Here is a 14880-nt window from a genome sequence, read left to right on the forward strand (position 1 = left end):
TTGTTATAGGATAATAGGGTTTATATCCCCCTTCCTCTATATATAAACAGGGTTATGGTCCCTGACAGCACACTCTTTACCTAAACTCTTATACATAAGTAGAGAGAACCCTAAGGAGAGTGTGTCTTGCTAGAAGGCTATATATAATCCAGATCTCCTGTTCATCAATTCATCCCATTCCCATGGATTCATCGGGTATGCCTCCGCTACTCTTACATCGGTATAGTGATTATTAATTTAGTATGAAGTTATGGTCTCATAAGATTTAATTCTAACACGAAGGACAAACATTTGTTTCATTAGTTTCTGTTTAAAAAAGTCTTAGTCGTTGCGCACCGGTTTCATTGTTTCTTTAAATTTTCCTTTTGGGGACAAAGAACAATAACAACACAAGCAAGCCCAGTAATAGAAGAAAGCGCAAGGGAAGTGTATAATAGCTTAAGGCCAAAATGATTTAATAGCCAATTAGTGAAGATTAATGATTTATATTATCACAAATTGTTGTATAGGACTATTTAGGACGTATAAGGATGCTATTCATTTCCTTTCTCTCAATTTCCTTTCTAAGATTCATATAATAATTAATAATAGTGTATATTTTACACCCATCTTCTCTTTATCTTTAAAGTAAATTAGATTTTACTCCCTTTTGAAATCAAAATTGTTCAAAATACTCTCTGAGATATTTTAGGTGGTAACCTTGTGTTTTTTTATTTTCTACATGATAACCTCGTTTTTAACTAAAACGCCTTTGACTGGCCATAACTAATCACGATCAAAACTTCTGAAAACGACTATTTTTTTTCCAAATTGATCGGCTTTACAAGATCTTTGATCTTGAAAAAAAAGATTTCAGTTTCTGAACTCGTGGCAAGAATTAGGGCCAGTTAAACATTAAACTTTGACTGACCGTACTTCTTTGTAGCGAGTTCCGAATGTGACATTTTTCTTTTCAAATTGACCGCATTTATGATATTTTTGATTTGAAAAAAAAAAATCATCCCTTTCAGAACTCATGGTTGTGAGTTATGGCCAATCAAAGCCGTTTTTGGTGAAAATGAGGTTACCATGTAAAAATAAAAAAAAAACACGGGGTTACCACGTAGAATATCCCTTTGAATTTTTTTGCTAAAATTACTCCCTTAAGTTCTATTAGGATATTAGGCCCATTAGGGCCGACTATCATTAGGGTTAAGTTATGACGGCTACCGTCTAGGGTTTAGACTAATGTTGGTTTATTATATAAATCGTGTCCATGTATTCAATGAGACATACAAAATCAATAATACAATATCCCCCTTATAATCTTAACATGGTATCAGAGCCTCTTTCTTGAGGACTCTAAAAACCGTTTCCGCATTCTTACCGGTGGGTGGCCGGAAATTTACACCCACCGGTAGGATACTCAATCAAAATCTTACAATACCTTTTTTTTTTGCAAAGAACTTAAACAAATAAGAAAATAAAATGAAAGAGGGAGATCAGAGGGGTTCATGATGGCAGATCAAAGCAATTTGAGGGCTCATGAAACTCCGTATTTGAAGAATCAAGCGCACTGCACTACACATAGATAGCCTTTGGAAATTCCTTCATTAACAAATTGTTTTTTTTGTGTGACAAATGATTCCATGTCTCATGTTGAATTGAAAAAAAAAAAAAAAAAATCCCCAAAATTCTTCGTCTTTGAAATCATTCTAAGTTTTCGATTTTTGATCAAGGTGGTACAAAAATGAAAATTGTCTAGCGAGACCAATACGCACTGAAAAAAACTGGCGAGTTACGCACTGAAAAAAACTGGCGAGTTACGCAATGAAAGTTGTCCGGTGTCTGGCGAGTCCTATACGCATTGAAAGTTGTCTGGCGAGTCCTATACGCACCCCTTACCACCTTGTGAAGATGAGAAGCTTTATGAAGCAAGATCGAGATGGAGACGTTTTTTTATTGATTATGATTTTATTGTAATTCTCCAATCGTACAGTTCGTACTATGTACTGCCTTTACGATTGCGCCTTTACGATTGCGGGAGGGTATTAGGATATTAGGCCCATTAGAGCCGACTATTATTAGGGTTAAGTTATGACGGCTACCGTCTAGGGTTTAGACTAATGCGGTTTATTATATAAATCGTGTCCATGTATTCAATGAGACATACAAAATCAATAATACAATCTCCCCCTTATAATCCTAACAAGTTCCTTTTTTTTTTTTTCTAAAATTGCTCACAAACTCCACTTTTTTTTTTTTGGGAGGAAATAAGTGAACTTAAATTGGAGTTTTGAAGCAATTTTAGGAAAAAAATGCAATTTAAGGGAGTAATTTTAGCAAAAAATGAATTTTAAGGGAGTAATTTTAGAAACGGTGGACATTTAAGTGTGCCATTATGCGATAAACTAGTATTGGTCGAAAATCGAGTACTCCCAAAACCGGCAAATATTGTTTTAGCTATTACTCCGTAGCTTTTACATGAAATTAAATCTTGAATCCTAGGCAGCTAGGCTTATTTATATATTAGTGGAATGCATGCCATGCAAAATTTTACGTAACTATCTAGCCTATGATCGAGTACTCAGGTCATGCATGAAATCTTGATTCTTATGCCTATCAATTGTAGCTTTGCGTCCCCAGCCGTATGTATTGTTAATAACGATTCCCGTGTTCTTCACAATTTATCTAGATATTTTCATTTTTGGATCGAGTAGTGGTCGCTAAGGGCTTCCTAAGCTAGACTTCAGGCTAACTGCCGCTTTCTTAAATCTTTACATATTTTCAGTTGTTACGAAGTGCCAAAAATTTCGAGACAGGAAGCTAAGAATGGTGGGAGAATGAAGAGTATGTATACTTGAAGTTCTATAGTGTTAAATTCAACAACGGGCCTGGGCTGCAACCAATTGGCGATAGAAGGAGTAGCCCCTCACATGTGAAACCCATTTTTTACACATACTGGACAAATTCAACTGAGCAACTTTGCTCGTCCGACTGCAAACTTTCAGACCATGAAACCCAGGTCTTGAGCCATGAGATCTGATACCATGTTAAATTCAACAACGGACCTGGGCCGCACTCAAATAGAGGAGAAAGAGTCCGCTTCATAAGGTCAAGGAGGTCCCACTCTAAAACCAATTGGCCATAGAGGGAGTAGTCTCTTGTCTTATAAAGTGGTAATTCTTCTCCTCTTTTATCAATGTGGGACAATCCTCACATGTGAAACTTTTAGGTTTCTTCATAGATAGAAAGCTAAGAATGGTGGGGGAATGAAGAGTATGTATACTTGAAGTTCGAGATAGAAAGCTAAGAGTAAGAATGGTGGGGGAATGAAGAGTATGTATACTTGAAGTTTGAGATAGGAAGCTAAAAATGTTGGGTGGGGGAATGAAGAGTATGTATACGTGAAGTTTGGCTGATGTCGAACTATGCAAGTATTGTTAGTTGAAGAAAGGCCTCAAAGAATTAAGTAACATAAAATAGTTAAGTGTTGAACTAAAATATCTTGTTTGTCCCAAACTACATAGCTGATTGTATTGTATGGACTATGGAGTACTACTACTACCTTATATAAAGCCAATAAAGGGATCGATCGTGAAGAGCATTCAACTCAGACTGCACTCGGTTTAAAAAAAAAAAAAAGAGTTGCGAAAGAAAATGGAAGTTGAAAGAGATCTTCACATGATGAAAGGCATCGACCAGAACAGCTATGCAAAGAACTCTTCGCTTCAGGTCTATATTATGATATACCGTAATCAGAATAATATCGATATTATTCTGATTACGGTATATCACCTAACAGTACATTATAGTTTATCTATGTTTGAATTTCGCGGTTTCATTGTTTTTTCTAAGTAAATTAAATTTTCCTTTTGGGGGCAGAGAACAATAACAACACAAGCAAGCCCAGTAATAGAAGAAAGCGCAAGGGAAGTATATAATAGATTAAGTCCAAAATGCTTTATGATGGCGGAAATGGGTTGCTCTTCAGGGCCTAATGCTTTGCTAGCAATCTCGAGAATCATTGATGTAATTGACGAGGCTAGTCAGAGTATAAATCAACAATGCCCTCAATTTGGTGTCCACCTCAATGATCTTCCTGGGAACGACTTCAATTCGTTGTTTGACCTACTACCAAGTTTCAAAAATGCGATAGAAGCAGCAAAAGGAAGCAATTTCACACCTTGTTTTGTGACCGGAATACCCAAGTCATTTTTCGGAAGAGTCTTTCCTGACGACTTTCTTCATTTTGTTCACTCCTCATATGGTGTTCATTTTCTTTCTCAGGTAAACATAAGCCCTTTTGATTTTTGACATTGCTTGTATAAAAATGCATGAATTAGGTAAAAATTGTTAAAGATGCATATATTACACTCGCGTTAAATGAAATGGCAGGTACCAAACGGATTGGTGAGCGAAAATGGAGAAGCATTGAACCAGAGGAACATATACATAGCAAAAACAAGCCCTCCAGAATTACACAAGGCATATTATGCACAATTTAAGAAGGATTTCACGCTCTTTTTAAGTTCACGTTCAAGGGAAATCGTCTTTGGTGGTGGCATGGTCTTGGTATTCATTGGTAGCTTCGATAGTGATGACCATGATTCAATATACGAGTTGCTTGGCTCTACCTTACATGACATGGTTTTAGAGGTAATTAACTTAGATTTATCTTTTCAAAAAAAAAAAAAAAAACTTAGATATATCGTCCAACACTTTGCTTGATTTTATTCGCTTTGCATAAAATATTTTGCGAAATTCTGCGTTGTATCCCTGAATTTTAGAGGTAATTAACTTTAATTTGATATATTGTCCAACACTTTGCTTAACTTTATTCGCATTGCATAATATTTTGAGAAATTTTGCGTTGTATCCCTGAATTGTTGGAGAATGAATAATTATTTGAATTAAAAACAGGGTTTGATCGAGAAGGAAAAACTGGACAACTTCAACATACCATTCTATTCTCCAACAGTTGACGAAGTAAGAAAATTAGTCGAGGATGAAGGATCATTTACTCTCAACAAACTCGAAGCATTTACAACTGATTGGAGCGTAGATACGTCTCAAAACCCCGAAATCCGAGCCAAGTTTGTAGGCAAGACCATAAGAGCGGTGGCAGAACCTTTACTTACAACTACATTTAGCCCTGCTGTTATAGATAATTTGTTTCTATTGTTCGAAACACGTGTTAAGGTACGAATGGCGGAAAAAAGGGGTGAATACTTTAACATTGTGCTATCAGTGACCAAAAAAGAGTAGAACATCTTTCTTGTAAAAGTCGTCGCAAAATCAATGGATCACAATGTAATAGAATTTATAATGTCACAAGCTAAATAAATTGTCGCTTAATATACGATATCAAAGATTTATTATTACTAATTTTTGCTACATTACCTATGAATGATTTTCGCATAAATAACCACATCGGATTTATTTTATTTTCCGAATGTTAGTTAACTACTCCTATAAAAGTGTCTTAGGCCATTCACTGCCGATCCCAAGCCCAGATAAACAAGGGTTGCGGTAGGTTTGTGGCAATAAATGTAAAAACTCCAGTCACACTTTATGGACATGAATCGGAATTTCTTGTTGTATTTTCTCAATGGTACCTATTGGTCCCCTAGACTTTCGACAACTACCCATTTCCTTCTGTTTTATTTACGAGTACATCAGAAGCACCGAAAATTCATATAGAAAGAATGGAGGTGCAAAGAGTGTGTACTTAAAATTCGGCTTTATATTAAAACATGTAAGTATTGTTGTTGGCCTCATGGAGACCTCAAATAACTGAAGTACATAAATTATTAACAGTAAAACTACACAACTATCTTGTATAGCCCAATATAAGGAGAACCTATAGAGCTTAATTCAATTTGCTCGACGAGTTACTTGAAAAAAAAATGGAAGTCGAAAAGGTTCTTCATATGAAAAAAGGCGTTGGTGACAATAGCTATGCAAAGAATTCTTCGCTTCAGGTCTACCCTTCGTCTCTTTCGCTTACTATGTTAAATTACTATGACAATTTATATTACCTTGTATACGGTGTATCAAAGTCTAATACTCGGCATCATGACTCATGAGAATGCCTCCGGAAATTTTTTTTAATACTTCATCTCTTCCATTGAATTTGTTAGTCAATTAAATATTTACAAAAATATTTAGATGACTAACAGAATTGTTTACGTTTTTCAAAATTTAAATTTTGAAAAACGTAAACAATTCAATAGAACAACCTAATAAGTAAAGCGCGTAAATACTGTAATTATTAAAAAAATTGTGCATCAGTTTCATTCTGTATGTCGATTTTTTATTTTTTTGAGGCAGAGAACAATTATGACTCAAGCGAGACCGATAATAGAAGAAAGCATTAGGGAAGTCTACGATAATTTGAGGCCGAAATGCCTTATGATGGCGGACATGGGTTGTTCTTCAGGCCCGAATGCATTACTAGTAGTCTCAAGAATCATTGACATAATTGATGATGCTAGCCGGAGTTTAAACCGACAATGCCCTCAATTTGGAGTGTTCTTAAACGATCTACCCGGGAATGACTTCAATGCCTTGTTTAACTTGCTCCCAAGCTTCAATCAAGCCTTAGAAGAAGCTAAAGGAAGCAGTTTTGGACCTTGTTTGATATCAGGAATACCGAAGTCATTTTATGGACGAGTTTTTCCCGACAATTTTCTTCATTTTGTACACTCTTCTTATAGTGTTCACTGGCTTTCTCAGGTAAAAAAAAATAATAATAAAAAAAAAACCTTTTGACTAGAGGTGATCAAATACGGGCTTGAGCTGGATGGACATGGGTCGGGCTAACGTTTAATTTTTTGGCGCATGGACAAGCGGGTTTGGGACGGGCTGGGCCTTTGTATTTTTCTTAAAATGCCTTGTCCGTACCCGTTTTTTTAGCGGGTGAGATGGGTCTGGTTCAATGGACGGGACGATCCATGAACAGCTCTACTTTTGAAATGTAGAGCAGTGAAAAATTCCTGTTTGCTGTAACTATAGTAGTACTAATTTTATGTAAAACGGAGATGGCAGGTACCAAGAGGATTGGTGAACGAAAATGGAGAATCGTTGAACAAGGGGAATATATACATAGCAAAAACAAGCCCTCCAGAAATACACATGGCATATTATGCGCAATTTAAGAGGGATTTTACATTGTTTTTAAGGTCGCGTACAAAGGAAATGGTCTCTGGAGGCGGCTTGGTCTTGGTACTCCAAGGTTGCTTTCACAGTGAAGACCCTGACTCGATATGGGAGTTACTCGGCTCTACCCTCCAAGACATGGTCATAGAGGTAATTAACTTGGATCTCTTGTTTAACACTTCCTATTATTATCCGTTTCGCTTTACATATTGAAAAAAAATGAGTAACTCTTTTGAGTTATTAGCAGGGTATGATTGAGCAGGAAAAATTGGACGAGTTTGACATGCCGTTTTATTCTCCAACAGTCGAGGAGGTAAGAAAATTAGTCGAGGCAGAAGGATCATTTGTTCTCAACAAACTTGAAACATTTACAGTTGATTGGAGCATAGATAAGTCTCAAAACCTCGAAACCCGAGCCAAATTGGTAACCAAAACCATAAGAGCAGTGACTGAGTCTTTACTTGCTAATGCATTTAGCCATGCCGTCATGGATGATTTGTTTCTATTGTTCGAAATACGTGTTAAGGAACAAATGGTCGGACAAAGAAGTGAATACCTTAACATTGTGTTATCAGTGACCAATAAGAAAGAGTAGAACCGCGAAATTAAAATGTAACGAAATTTCTATCGTTAACTGCCAAAAAGAGATTGTATTTATTTATCGGTACAATGTTAATGTCGTTGCTGTACTATTTTATGAATCAAAGATCATATTCTGTTTCAATAACATAATTTTATAAACCAAAACAATCTTCAACTTACAAAATATGATTTTCAGTAACGAGAGGGTGGCACCGAGTCTCAGTACCAACCGGTGATGCTTTGTTGATCATTTTCCATGCATTTTCAAATGGAGTTTTTCTGTACCTACATCTCGTGTGACTCGTAAACAGGACATATGTAGTATAACATTGACCTCGAAATCAAAACTAGTGGATTACCTCAATCGGTACAATGTTAAAGGGCTGACGTAGGACTCCAACCATCAGCTTTAGCTTAAGCTATATGACATCAGCTAATTCACGTGTCACTCCCACATGAAAAATATTCCCGCCTAACAATTCCCTTGCAACCCCAATTACAATGCAAATAAAAACCCAATTATATCGGCCTATTTTAATACTTTACTCACAATTGGGAAGAATTTGGTGAAAAATATGCCTATCTTGAAAGATTGCGGATTAGTTGAATATTAGAGGTTTGTTTCTCAATTATTGTCTTACTTTTTATCATAATGATTATGGATTAGTTATTGGATTTTCAATATCAGTGGGGATTGTTAACAAAAGTCGAAAGAGGCTAGATGAAGCAGGTTGTTATTGTTACGTCGGATCAATTATAGTGTCAATCTTGACAAGTTTAGAATAGTATTGCCTTGCACAAGTTAATATCCAAATCCAATTTTACTGCTGTTTCGGTTTCTCAAAATCGCTAATCTAATATGCCTCAAATTCTTATTGTGTATGTTGGAATCCCAAATTAAGATTATACGGAGTATGTTATTAAGATAAAGAAGCTAATCCTACCATTATGTGGCGTGGTAATTTTTCATTAACTAGTTTTAAACCCGTGCAAAAAAATGCACGGGTTGTATAGACGCTATCATTTAATACATGAGCTAAATAGTTTAGTATTTAAAACATGTATTCACTATGCTAAGGGGGCGTTTGGTACGGGAAAGGGTAAGAGAATGAAATCAAGAAAGAGTAAGAGAGGGAAATGAATGGGATCACCCATATTATACTTGGGTGTTTGGTTGACAATAGAGGGAAAGGGAATTAAAAGCCAACATCCACCACCTCCACCACCATTACCTACCACCTGCCACCATTAGCTACCCCGGCACCACCACAAGTAGCGGCGCCGGAGATCTTCCTCACGGTACCCCACGGTGAACCTAATCACCGCGCCTCACGCCCTCAACAAACACCACAATCCCGACCCCAAACACCTTATTCATTCTAAAAAATCCACCACAACCCTTCGAAAACCCCTCCCCCACCCCTTAAAACACCGGATCTGGTGCGGCCAACGTCGAGCGGTTGCAGTGGTGTAGCCGAGGAAGTGTTGGTGGTGGTTGGTGGGGGTGGGAGAGTTATTGAAGGTGCTGGTGTGGTGTTTAGTGGTTGAGGATATGGGGTAGCGTGGACAGGCGGCGTCGCTGGTGGTGGTTGTGTTGGCGTCGTTGGTGGTGGTTGTGTCGGTGTGGCGGGAGTAGGGTGTAGGTGGCAGTGGTTGACGGTGTGGGAGGGTGTGGTGGGTGTTGGTGGGAGTGGTGGAAATAGGGAGTTGGAGGAAGAAGAGGTTATTGGGTTATGGGCTTACTCAGGGGAGGGAGGAGTATGGATGAGAATGGTTTTGGGGATAAGGGGGGTATGGGTTACCCTTTCTTAGTGTCAAACAAACAACAACAAAAGGAATCAACCATTTTTATTCTCTTTCCCTTTCCTTATTCCCCCAATCAAACGCCCCCTAAATATTTTATTTATGATACGTATTTTTTATGAACCCGTGGTGATGAAAATAATTGACGCGGACTTACATATAATAATAAAAAATATTCATTTATCAACATTAAATATATATTCTTCGATTTTTGTCCTTCATTAATTTTCAACCAAACACGTCTGTTTTTTTTTTTATTATTATTAATCTTCGATTTTTATCCTTCATAAATTTCCCGATTTTTGTATGCATTTTCATAGACTTTATATTAGTTTTATTTAATTTAAGACTTGAAACTTATTTTATTTCCAAGTCGGTGATTATTTGTAATTTTTCAATCTAACTTTACATGTTCTCGGTTCCTAATGTATTTGGAATATTTTAGCAAATTATCATTTTCATGCATGATTTTGATTGTATATATTTTAATTTGGGTTTATAGTGCTGGAGGAATAGGATAAAGTGTAAGGTATTTAATTAAAGAACTAGTTTTGTAGCCCGTGCAATGCACGGAAAATTTATATCTTGGCTGGAAAGTCGTCTCAAGGATGGATGACATGTTTTCTCTATGGACATTGTATTATTGATACCTCACTTCTCTTGTCAGACCTCATGACAGGCTTATAGGTCATGAACGATATTGTATGATAGTCTTGGCGTGTTGTCATGGCAATTTTTTGTTTCATACGGACTTTCTCCGTCCAGAAGAAAACGGATAAGAAATTAATTATTTTACGATAAAATGTAAAAGATTTCGTGATAAAATGTTACACATTAATTTTATATTACTTCAGTTAAAAACATTTGGTTATTAAACGGTCATTCTATTTAACAAAACGTTGTCTTTTTTCGTTTTATGGTGAGACCGTTTAAGAAAGATTTTCTGTATTCCCAAATAGATATTCACACAACATCCTCTTCTTTAATGAATGATATGATGAAAATTAAGTAGAAGCAACAATACGTTCTTCTTCTCTTTATAAAAAGAAGGCTTTATATACTCCAAGTTAGAGAATATACAAGTGTAGAACTAATAATCAAGATTTCTATAAGTTCAATTCGTTATTTTAGACTTTGCATGTTTATTATTTTGCTTACAACCTGATGATTGAGATTGAGATTGAGATTCATCTGTTCGATCCTGTCAATTGTTAAAAGGCGAAAACTATATACGAAGTTCTTGTCACTATTCATACTTCAATAGTATGAAGTATAAATGCTAATCTGTAGATTACTTTCGTGACTTTTGATGCTCACCATTTTATAAAACTCGTGATTATATTTATTAATTTTTCAACACTTGTAATTCTCATCGTCATTTTATAAAGATTAAAAATGAAACAAATGTAGCATCTTGTTAGAGAATCTAAGGTTTAGTAGTGACTGCTATGTTACGAATACTTATGATGGCTATCTCTAGGGTCTTAGGGGTTGTTTGGTTACCCATTTTAAAACACATGAATTGTAATTCATGGGATTTGCAAAATGAGTGAGTTATTTGTTTGCCCAAATCACATGAATTGAAGTTTCATAGGAACTCCAATTCCTCCATGATGTGGGAAATTGCTTACCTAGGTCCCCCTAGGTAAGTGGAAATTCCTGTGGAATTCACTTCCTGCATTCCAACCAAACAACTTTTTCCCATTTCATGTGATTTATAAAATCATGGGATCTCTTAATTCCTTGAAACTTCAATTCCCTTAGTGAACCAAACGACCCCTTAGTAGTACTTAGGATTTCTTATAAGGTATTTATTATAAAAACCGATCATCCGACTGATATCTTATCGATACAAAATCTCTTATGAAATCTTCTCCCTCTTAATAATTTATCAATCTCCTCTATTTCACTTTTATTGTCTCATTTTTTTGCAAATGTATTTCAAATTAATTATTTGCTTATTAAGTTTAGTATGGTTAATGGACTGAGTATCACTATTACTCCTAATCTTTTAACTATCACCCCCTCGATCACTCTATCAAAATAACATAGTCCCAATCATTTTAATTAAAGGAATATAACCGTAATTTTACCCCAATTTTTTAAATCCATCCTAGAATAGAAAGAAAAAGTAAAAGTTAATGTTTCTTTTCTCAGATCAAAAATTACTTCTTTAAACATTCAAGGGAATATATTCATTCATAACTTCATACATAACTTAGAGCAATTGCAATGGAAGAACTTCAAATAAAGTTTTTTCTATTTTCAAGTCATTTTTTACTAATTACTAAGTTTAAGAACTTTACACCACATTAAGAACATTTTTTACTAATTACATACATTATTATTTTAAAAAAAAAATACTCCTCTCATTAATAATTTTAGCGTCACAATAGATTTGAGCATGTTTGATAAAAAGCGTAATAAGGTCATGTATTAGGTACGAAACAACATAGTCAAAAACTATAATTTTTTTTTTATCAATGTTCTCTCTTGGCAAGTAGTAGTAGTAGTAGTAGTAGTAGTAGTAGTAGTAGTAATAATAATAATAATAATAATAATAATAATAATAATAATAATAATAATAATAAAAATAATAATAATAATAATAACAACAACAACAATAATAATAACAATAATAATAATAATAACAATAACAATAATAATAACAACAAAAACAACAACAACAACAATAATAATAATAATAATAATAATAATAATAATAATAATAATAATAATAATAATAATAATAATAATAAAGTTAAATAAAATAAAATAAAATTAAGTTAAGTTCGGCTCCTATAAGTTCAGTTCAGAAAAGTTCAGATCTTATAAGTTCAGTTCAGTTAAGATCCTATAAGTTCAGTTCAGATCCTATAAGTTCGGATTCGATTCGAGATCCTATAAGTTTAGATCGATTCGGATCGATTCGTTTGATCCAAAAGAAGAGGGCCTTATAGGATCTGAACTGAACTGAACTTATAGGATCTGAGCTGAACTGAACTTATAGGATCTGAACTGAACTTATTAGATCTGAACTGAACTGAACTTATATAATTTGAAGTGAACTGAAATTAAGTGACTTTAAGTCCAAAAGAACATGGCCTTGGTTCTTAAATAAGAACCAAGTTTTAATTTTGACAAACCCAATGTCATTCACAATGGGAAGAACTTTATTTTTGAAGTTCTTATTGACAAACTCAAGAATAAGAACTCTCATTACATTTGCTCATAGATACTCAAGCATCCTAAAATTGTGTGTGAGCTAAATTTAACAACTACTTTGCTTATTTCATATTTTTATACATTGTAGGATAGTGATAGGGCGCTATCGGGTGACGCCTAAATTGGGTGCCACCCTCTCACAACAATTGTTTATTAAAGGGGTTCCCACTCACCCCATGTAAGAGGGTGACGTCCAAATTGACGCCCTTTCATTTTCCATACAGTAGTTAGACCCAATAGGTTTGTAGACTAATAGTGTTTTTCTCATTAAGTATACCAAATTTTTAAAAAGATAGATTTTTTTTTGGACTCGTGTCATGTTGTCAATTCTTTTGTGCACATTTGTTCGCCCATACCTTATTGTTAATCCTTTATGAGCACCACAGTTTGGTTCTACATTATAATTTAATCCTTAGCTTGTGGTAAACCACAGTTAACCCAGTTATTAGTGGAAATATAAGCTTAATGGGAAATGGGAAAAAAATATAGCGCATCAGATAAGATTGATCTATAGCTTAAAACATTAAAACCCATCAACTTAAAATGTATGATTGATATTAATATATAGCAAACGATCGCTGAAAATAAGCACTTTGACTCACCTATATGCATGGCTTAAAACTGCCATATAGAATTGCAAAATAGCAATATAAATATTTTTTTTGGTGCAAAGCAATAATACATATTACATATATACCTTATATCTAATTTGTACTTAAGAGCGTAACTACTGCTCTTGAAATAATACATCCACTTAAGCACTTGATATTATAGACCATGTTCATTCAAGAACTCAAAATAAAAGATGCATTAAATTTTTAAATAGGAACTTATATTTTTATATGTTCTACAATCTATATATAGCCAAGGCGGAAACCATGATGATATCAAAGAGAACCCCATCTCAAGAGAATAATATGGAGAACTTCATACTATCAACGTGCGCTTTACACCAGTGATATGTGTCCAAGTTCGAATTCTGACAATTAAAAAGGTGAACAAATTATCGAGACGAAAGGAGTAGGAAACCAAAGATCAAATTCATTAGGATATAAATACTTAATAACACTATACTTAAGCAACCATTGAGTTTAAGTGAAGTAAACCTAACACATGAAAAAGAGGTCGTAAAAAAAACCAATATTGATACCAAATCTCGGGTAGAATTAGGGATGTCAATGGATCGGGTTCGGGTTGGGTGGAGCCTCATCCGTCATCCATCCGTCTTTTTAAAATCTCATCCAACCCGTCCGTCATCCGTGAAACCTATCATCCGTCATCCATCCATCCATCATCCATGGATAAAACGGGTGGATCGGGTGATAAATGGATGTTGTGTATTTATAGGTTTCAAGTTACAAAAAGTGATGATTTTTTATTCTATACAAAAAAAATGTTAGATAATTATTTTAGTTTAACTTTTTAATTGTTAGTTTCACAAAATATATATTTAGAGAGTGGAAAAAATTGAATATTTGAATATTTTGTATCCTAATAATGTATTATATGTTAAAAAAAATAAATAAAAAGTAATTAAATCGGGTGATGGATGGATGGCGGGTGAAATTTCTTCATCCAACCCATCCGTCATCCGTCATCCGTTCCATCCGTCATCCATCCATCATCCATTTAAGTCGGGTTTTCATCCGTCTTTTAAAATCGGGTGGATCGGTTTTTGATCGGGTGCGGGTGAAGTTGACATCCCTAGGTAGAATACCAAAATGGAAAAGAAAAAAAAATATTAAAAGCAACAAATAAAAGAAGAATACCGTCCGTCTTTAGAACAACAAAGGTTGTGAATAAGGTGGCGAAGAACTTTGAAGCACTTGTGTAGTACAATCCTATCTACTCTCTTTGCCCTAACCATTTAGAAAAAGTAAACAAATGAATGTAATGAGGGAATTATTATTTTTGGAAGAAAATCAAGAATATATATATGGGATGGGATTTCAATCGCCAGAGGTTGAAGAACTTAACGAAACGGTTAATGCATAATTATGATGGCAAATGAGGAGTTTGCCGTAACGGAGGAGTTGAACAACTTAACGAAACAGTTAACAATTTTGATTTGGTACGAGTTAATTTTTTTAGTGATGGAGTAATTACCCACCTTCTGATTGGCTATGCTGA

General features: G+C 34.8%; 2 protein-coding genes across 2 annotated transcripts; both read left to right on the top strand.

Annotated features, from left to right (window-relative positions):
• Positions 1 to 3541: 3541 nt before the first annotated feature.
• On the top strand, positions 3542 to 5363 carry LOC141648529 (putative jasmonic acid carboxyl methyltransferase 1). Its single transcript, XM_074457259.1, has 4 exons — positions 3542 to 3714; positions 3865 to 4269; positions 4378 to 4638; positions 4903 to 5363. The coding sequence occupies exons 1-4, from the start codon at positions 3640 to 3642 to the stop codon at positions 5245 to 5247; spliced, it is 1086 nt and encodes a 361-aa protein (XP_074313360.1). The 5' UTR covers positions 3542 to 3639; the 3' UTR covers positions 5248 to 5363.
• A 400-nt stretch (positions 5364 to 5763) lies between these two features.
• On the top strand, positions 5764 to 7887 carry LOC141648527 (putative jasmonic acid carboxyl methyltransferase 2). Its single transcript, XM_074457256.1, has 4 exons — positions 5764 to 5963; positions 6313 to 6717; positions 7030 to 7290; positions 7388 to 7887. Exons 1-4 carry the CDS (start codon positions 5889 to 5891, stop codon positions 7733 to 7735), a joined length of 1089 nt encoding a protein of 362 aa, XP_074313357.1. The 5' UTR covers positions 5764 to 5888; the 3' UTR covers positions 7736 to 7887.
• Positions 7888 to 14880: the final 6993 nt, after the last annotated feature.

The sequence above is a fragment of the Silene latifolia genome, chromosome 3 (genome assembly GCF_048544455.1).
Source record: "Silene latifolia isolate original U9 population chromosome 3, ASM4854445v1, whole genome shotgun sequence".
NCBI classification, from domain to species: domain Eukaryota; kingdom Viridiplantae; phylum Streptophyta; class Magnoliopsida; order Caryophyllales; family Caryophyllaceae; genus Silene; species Silene latifolia.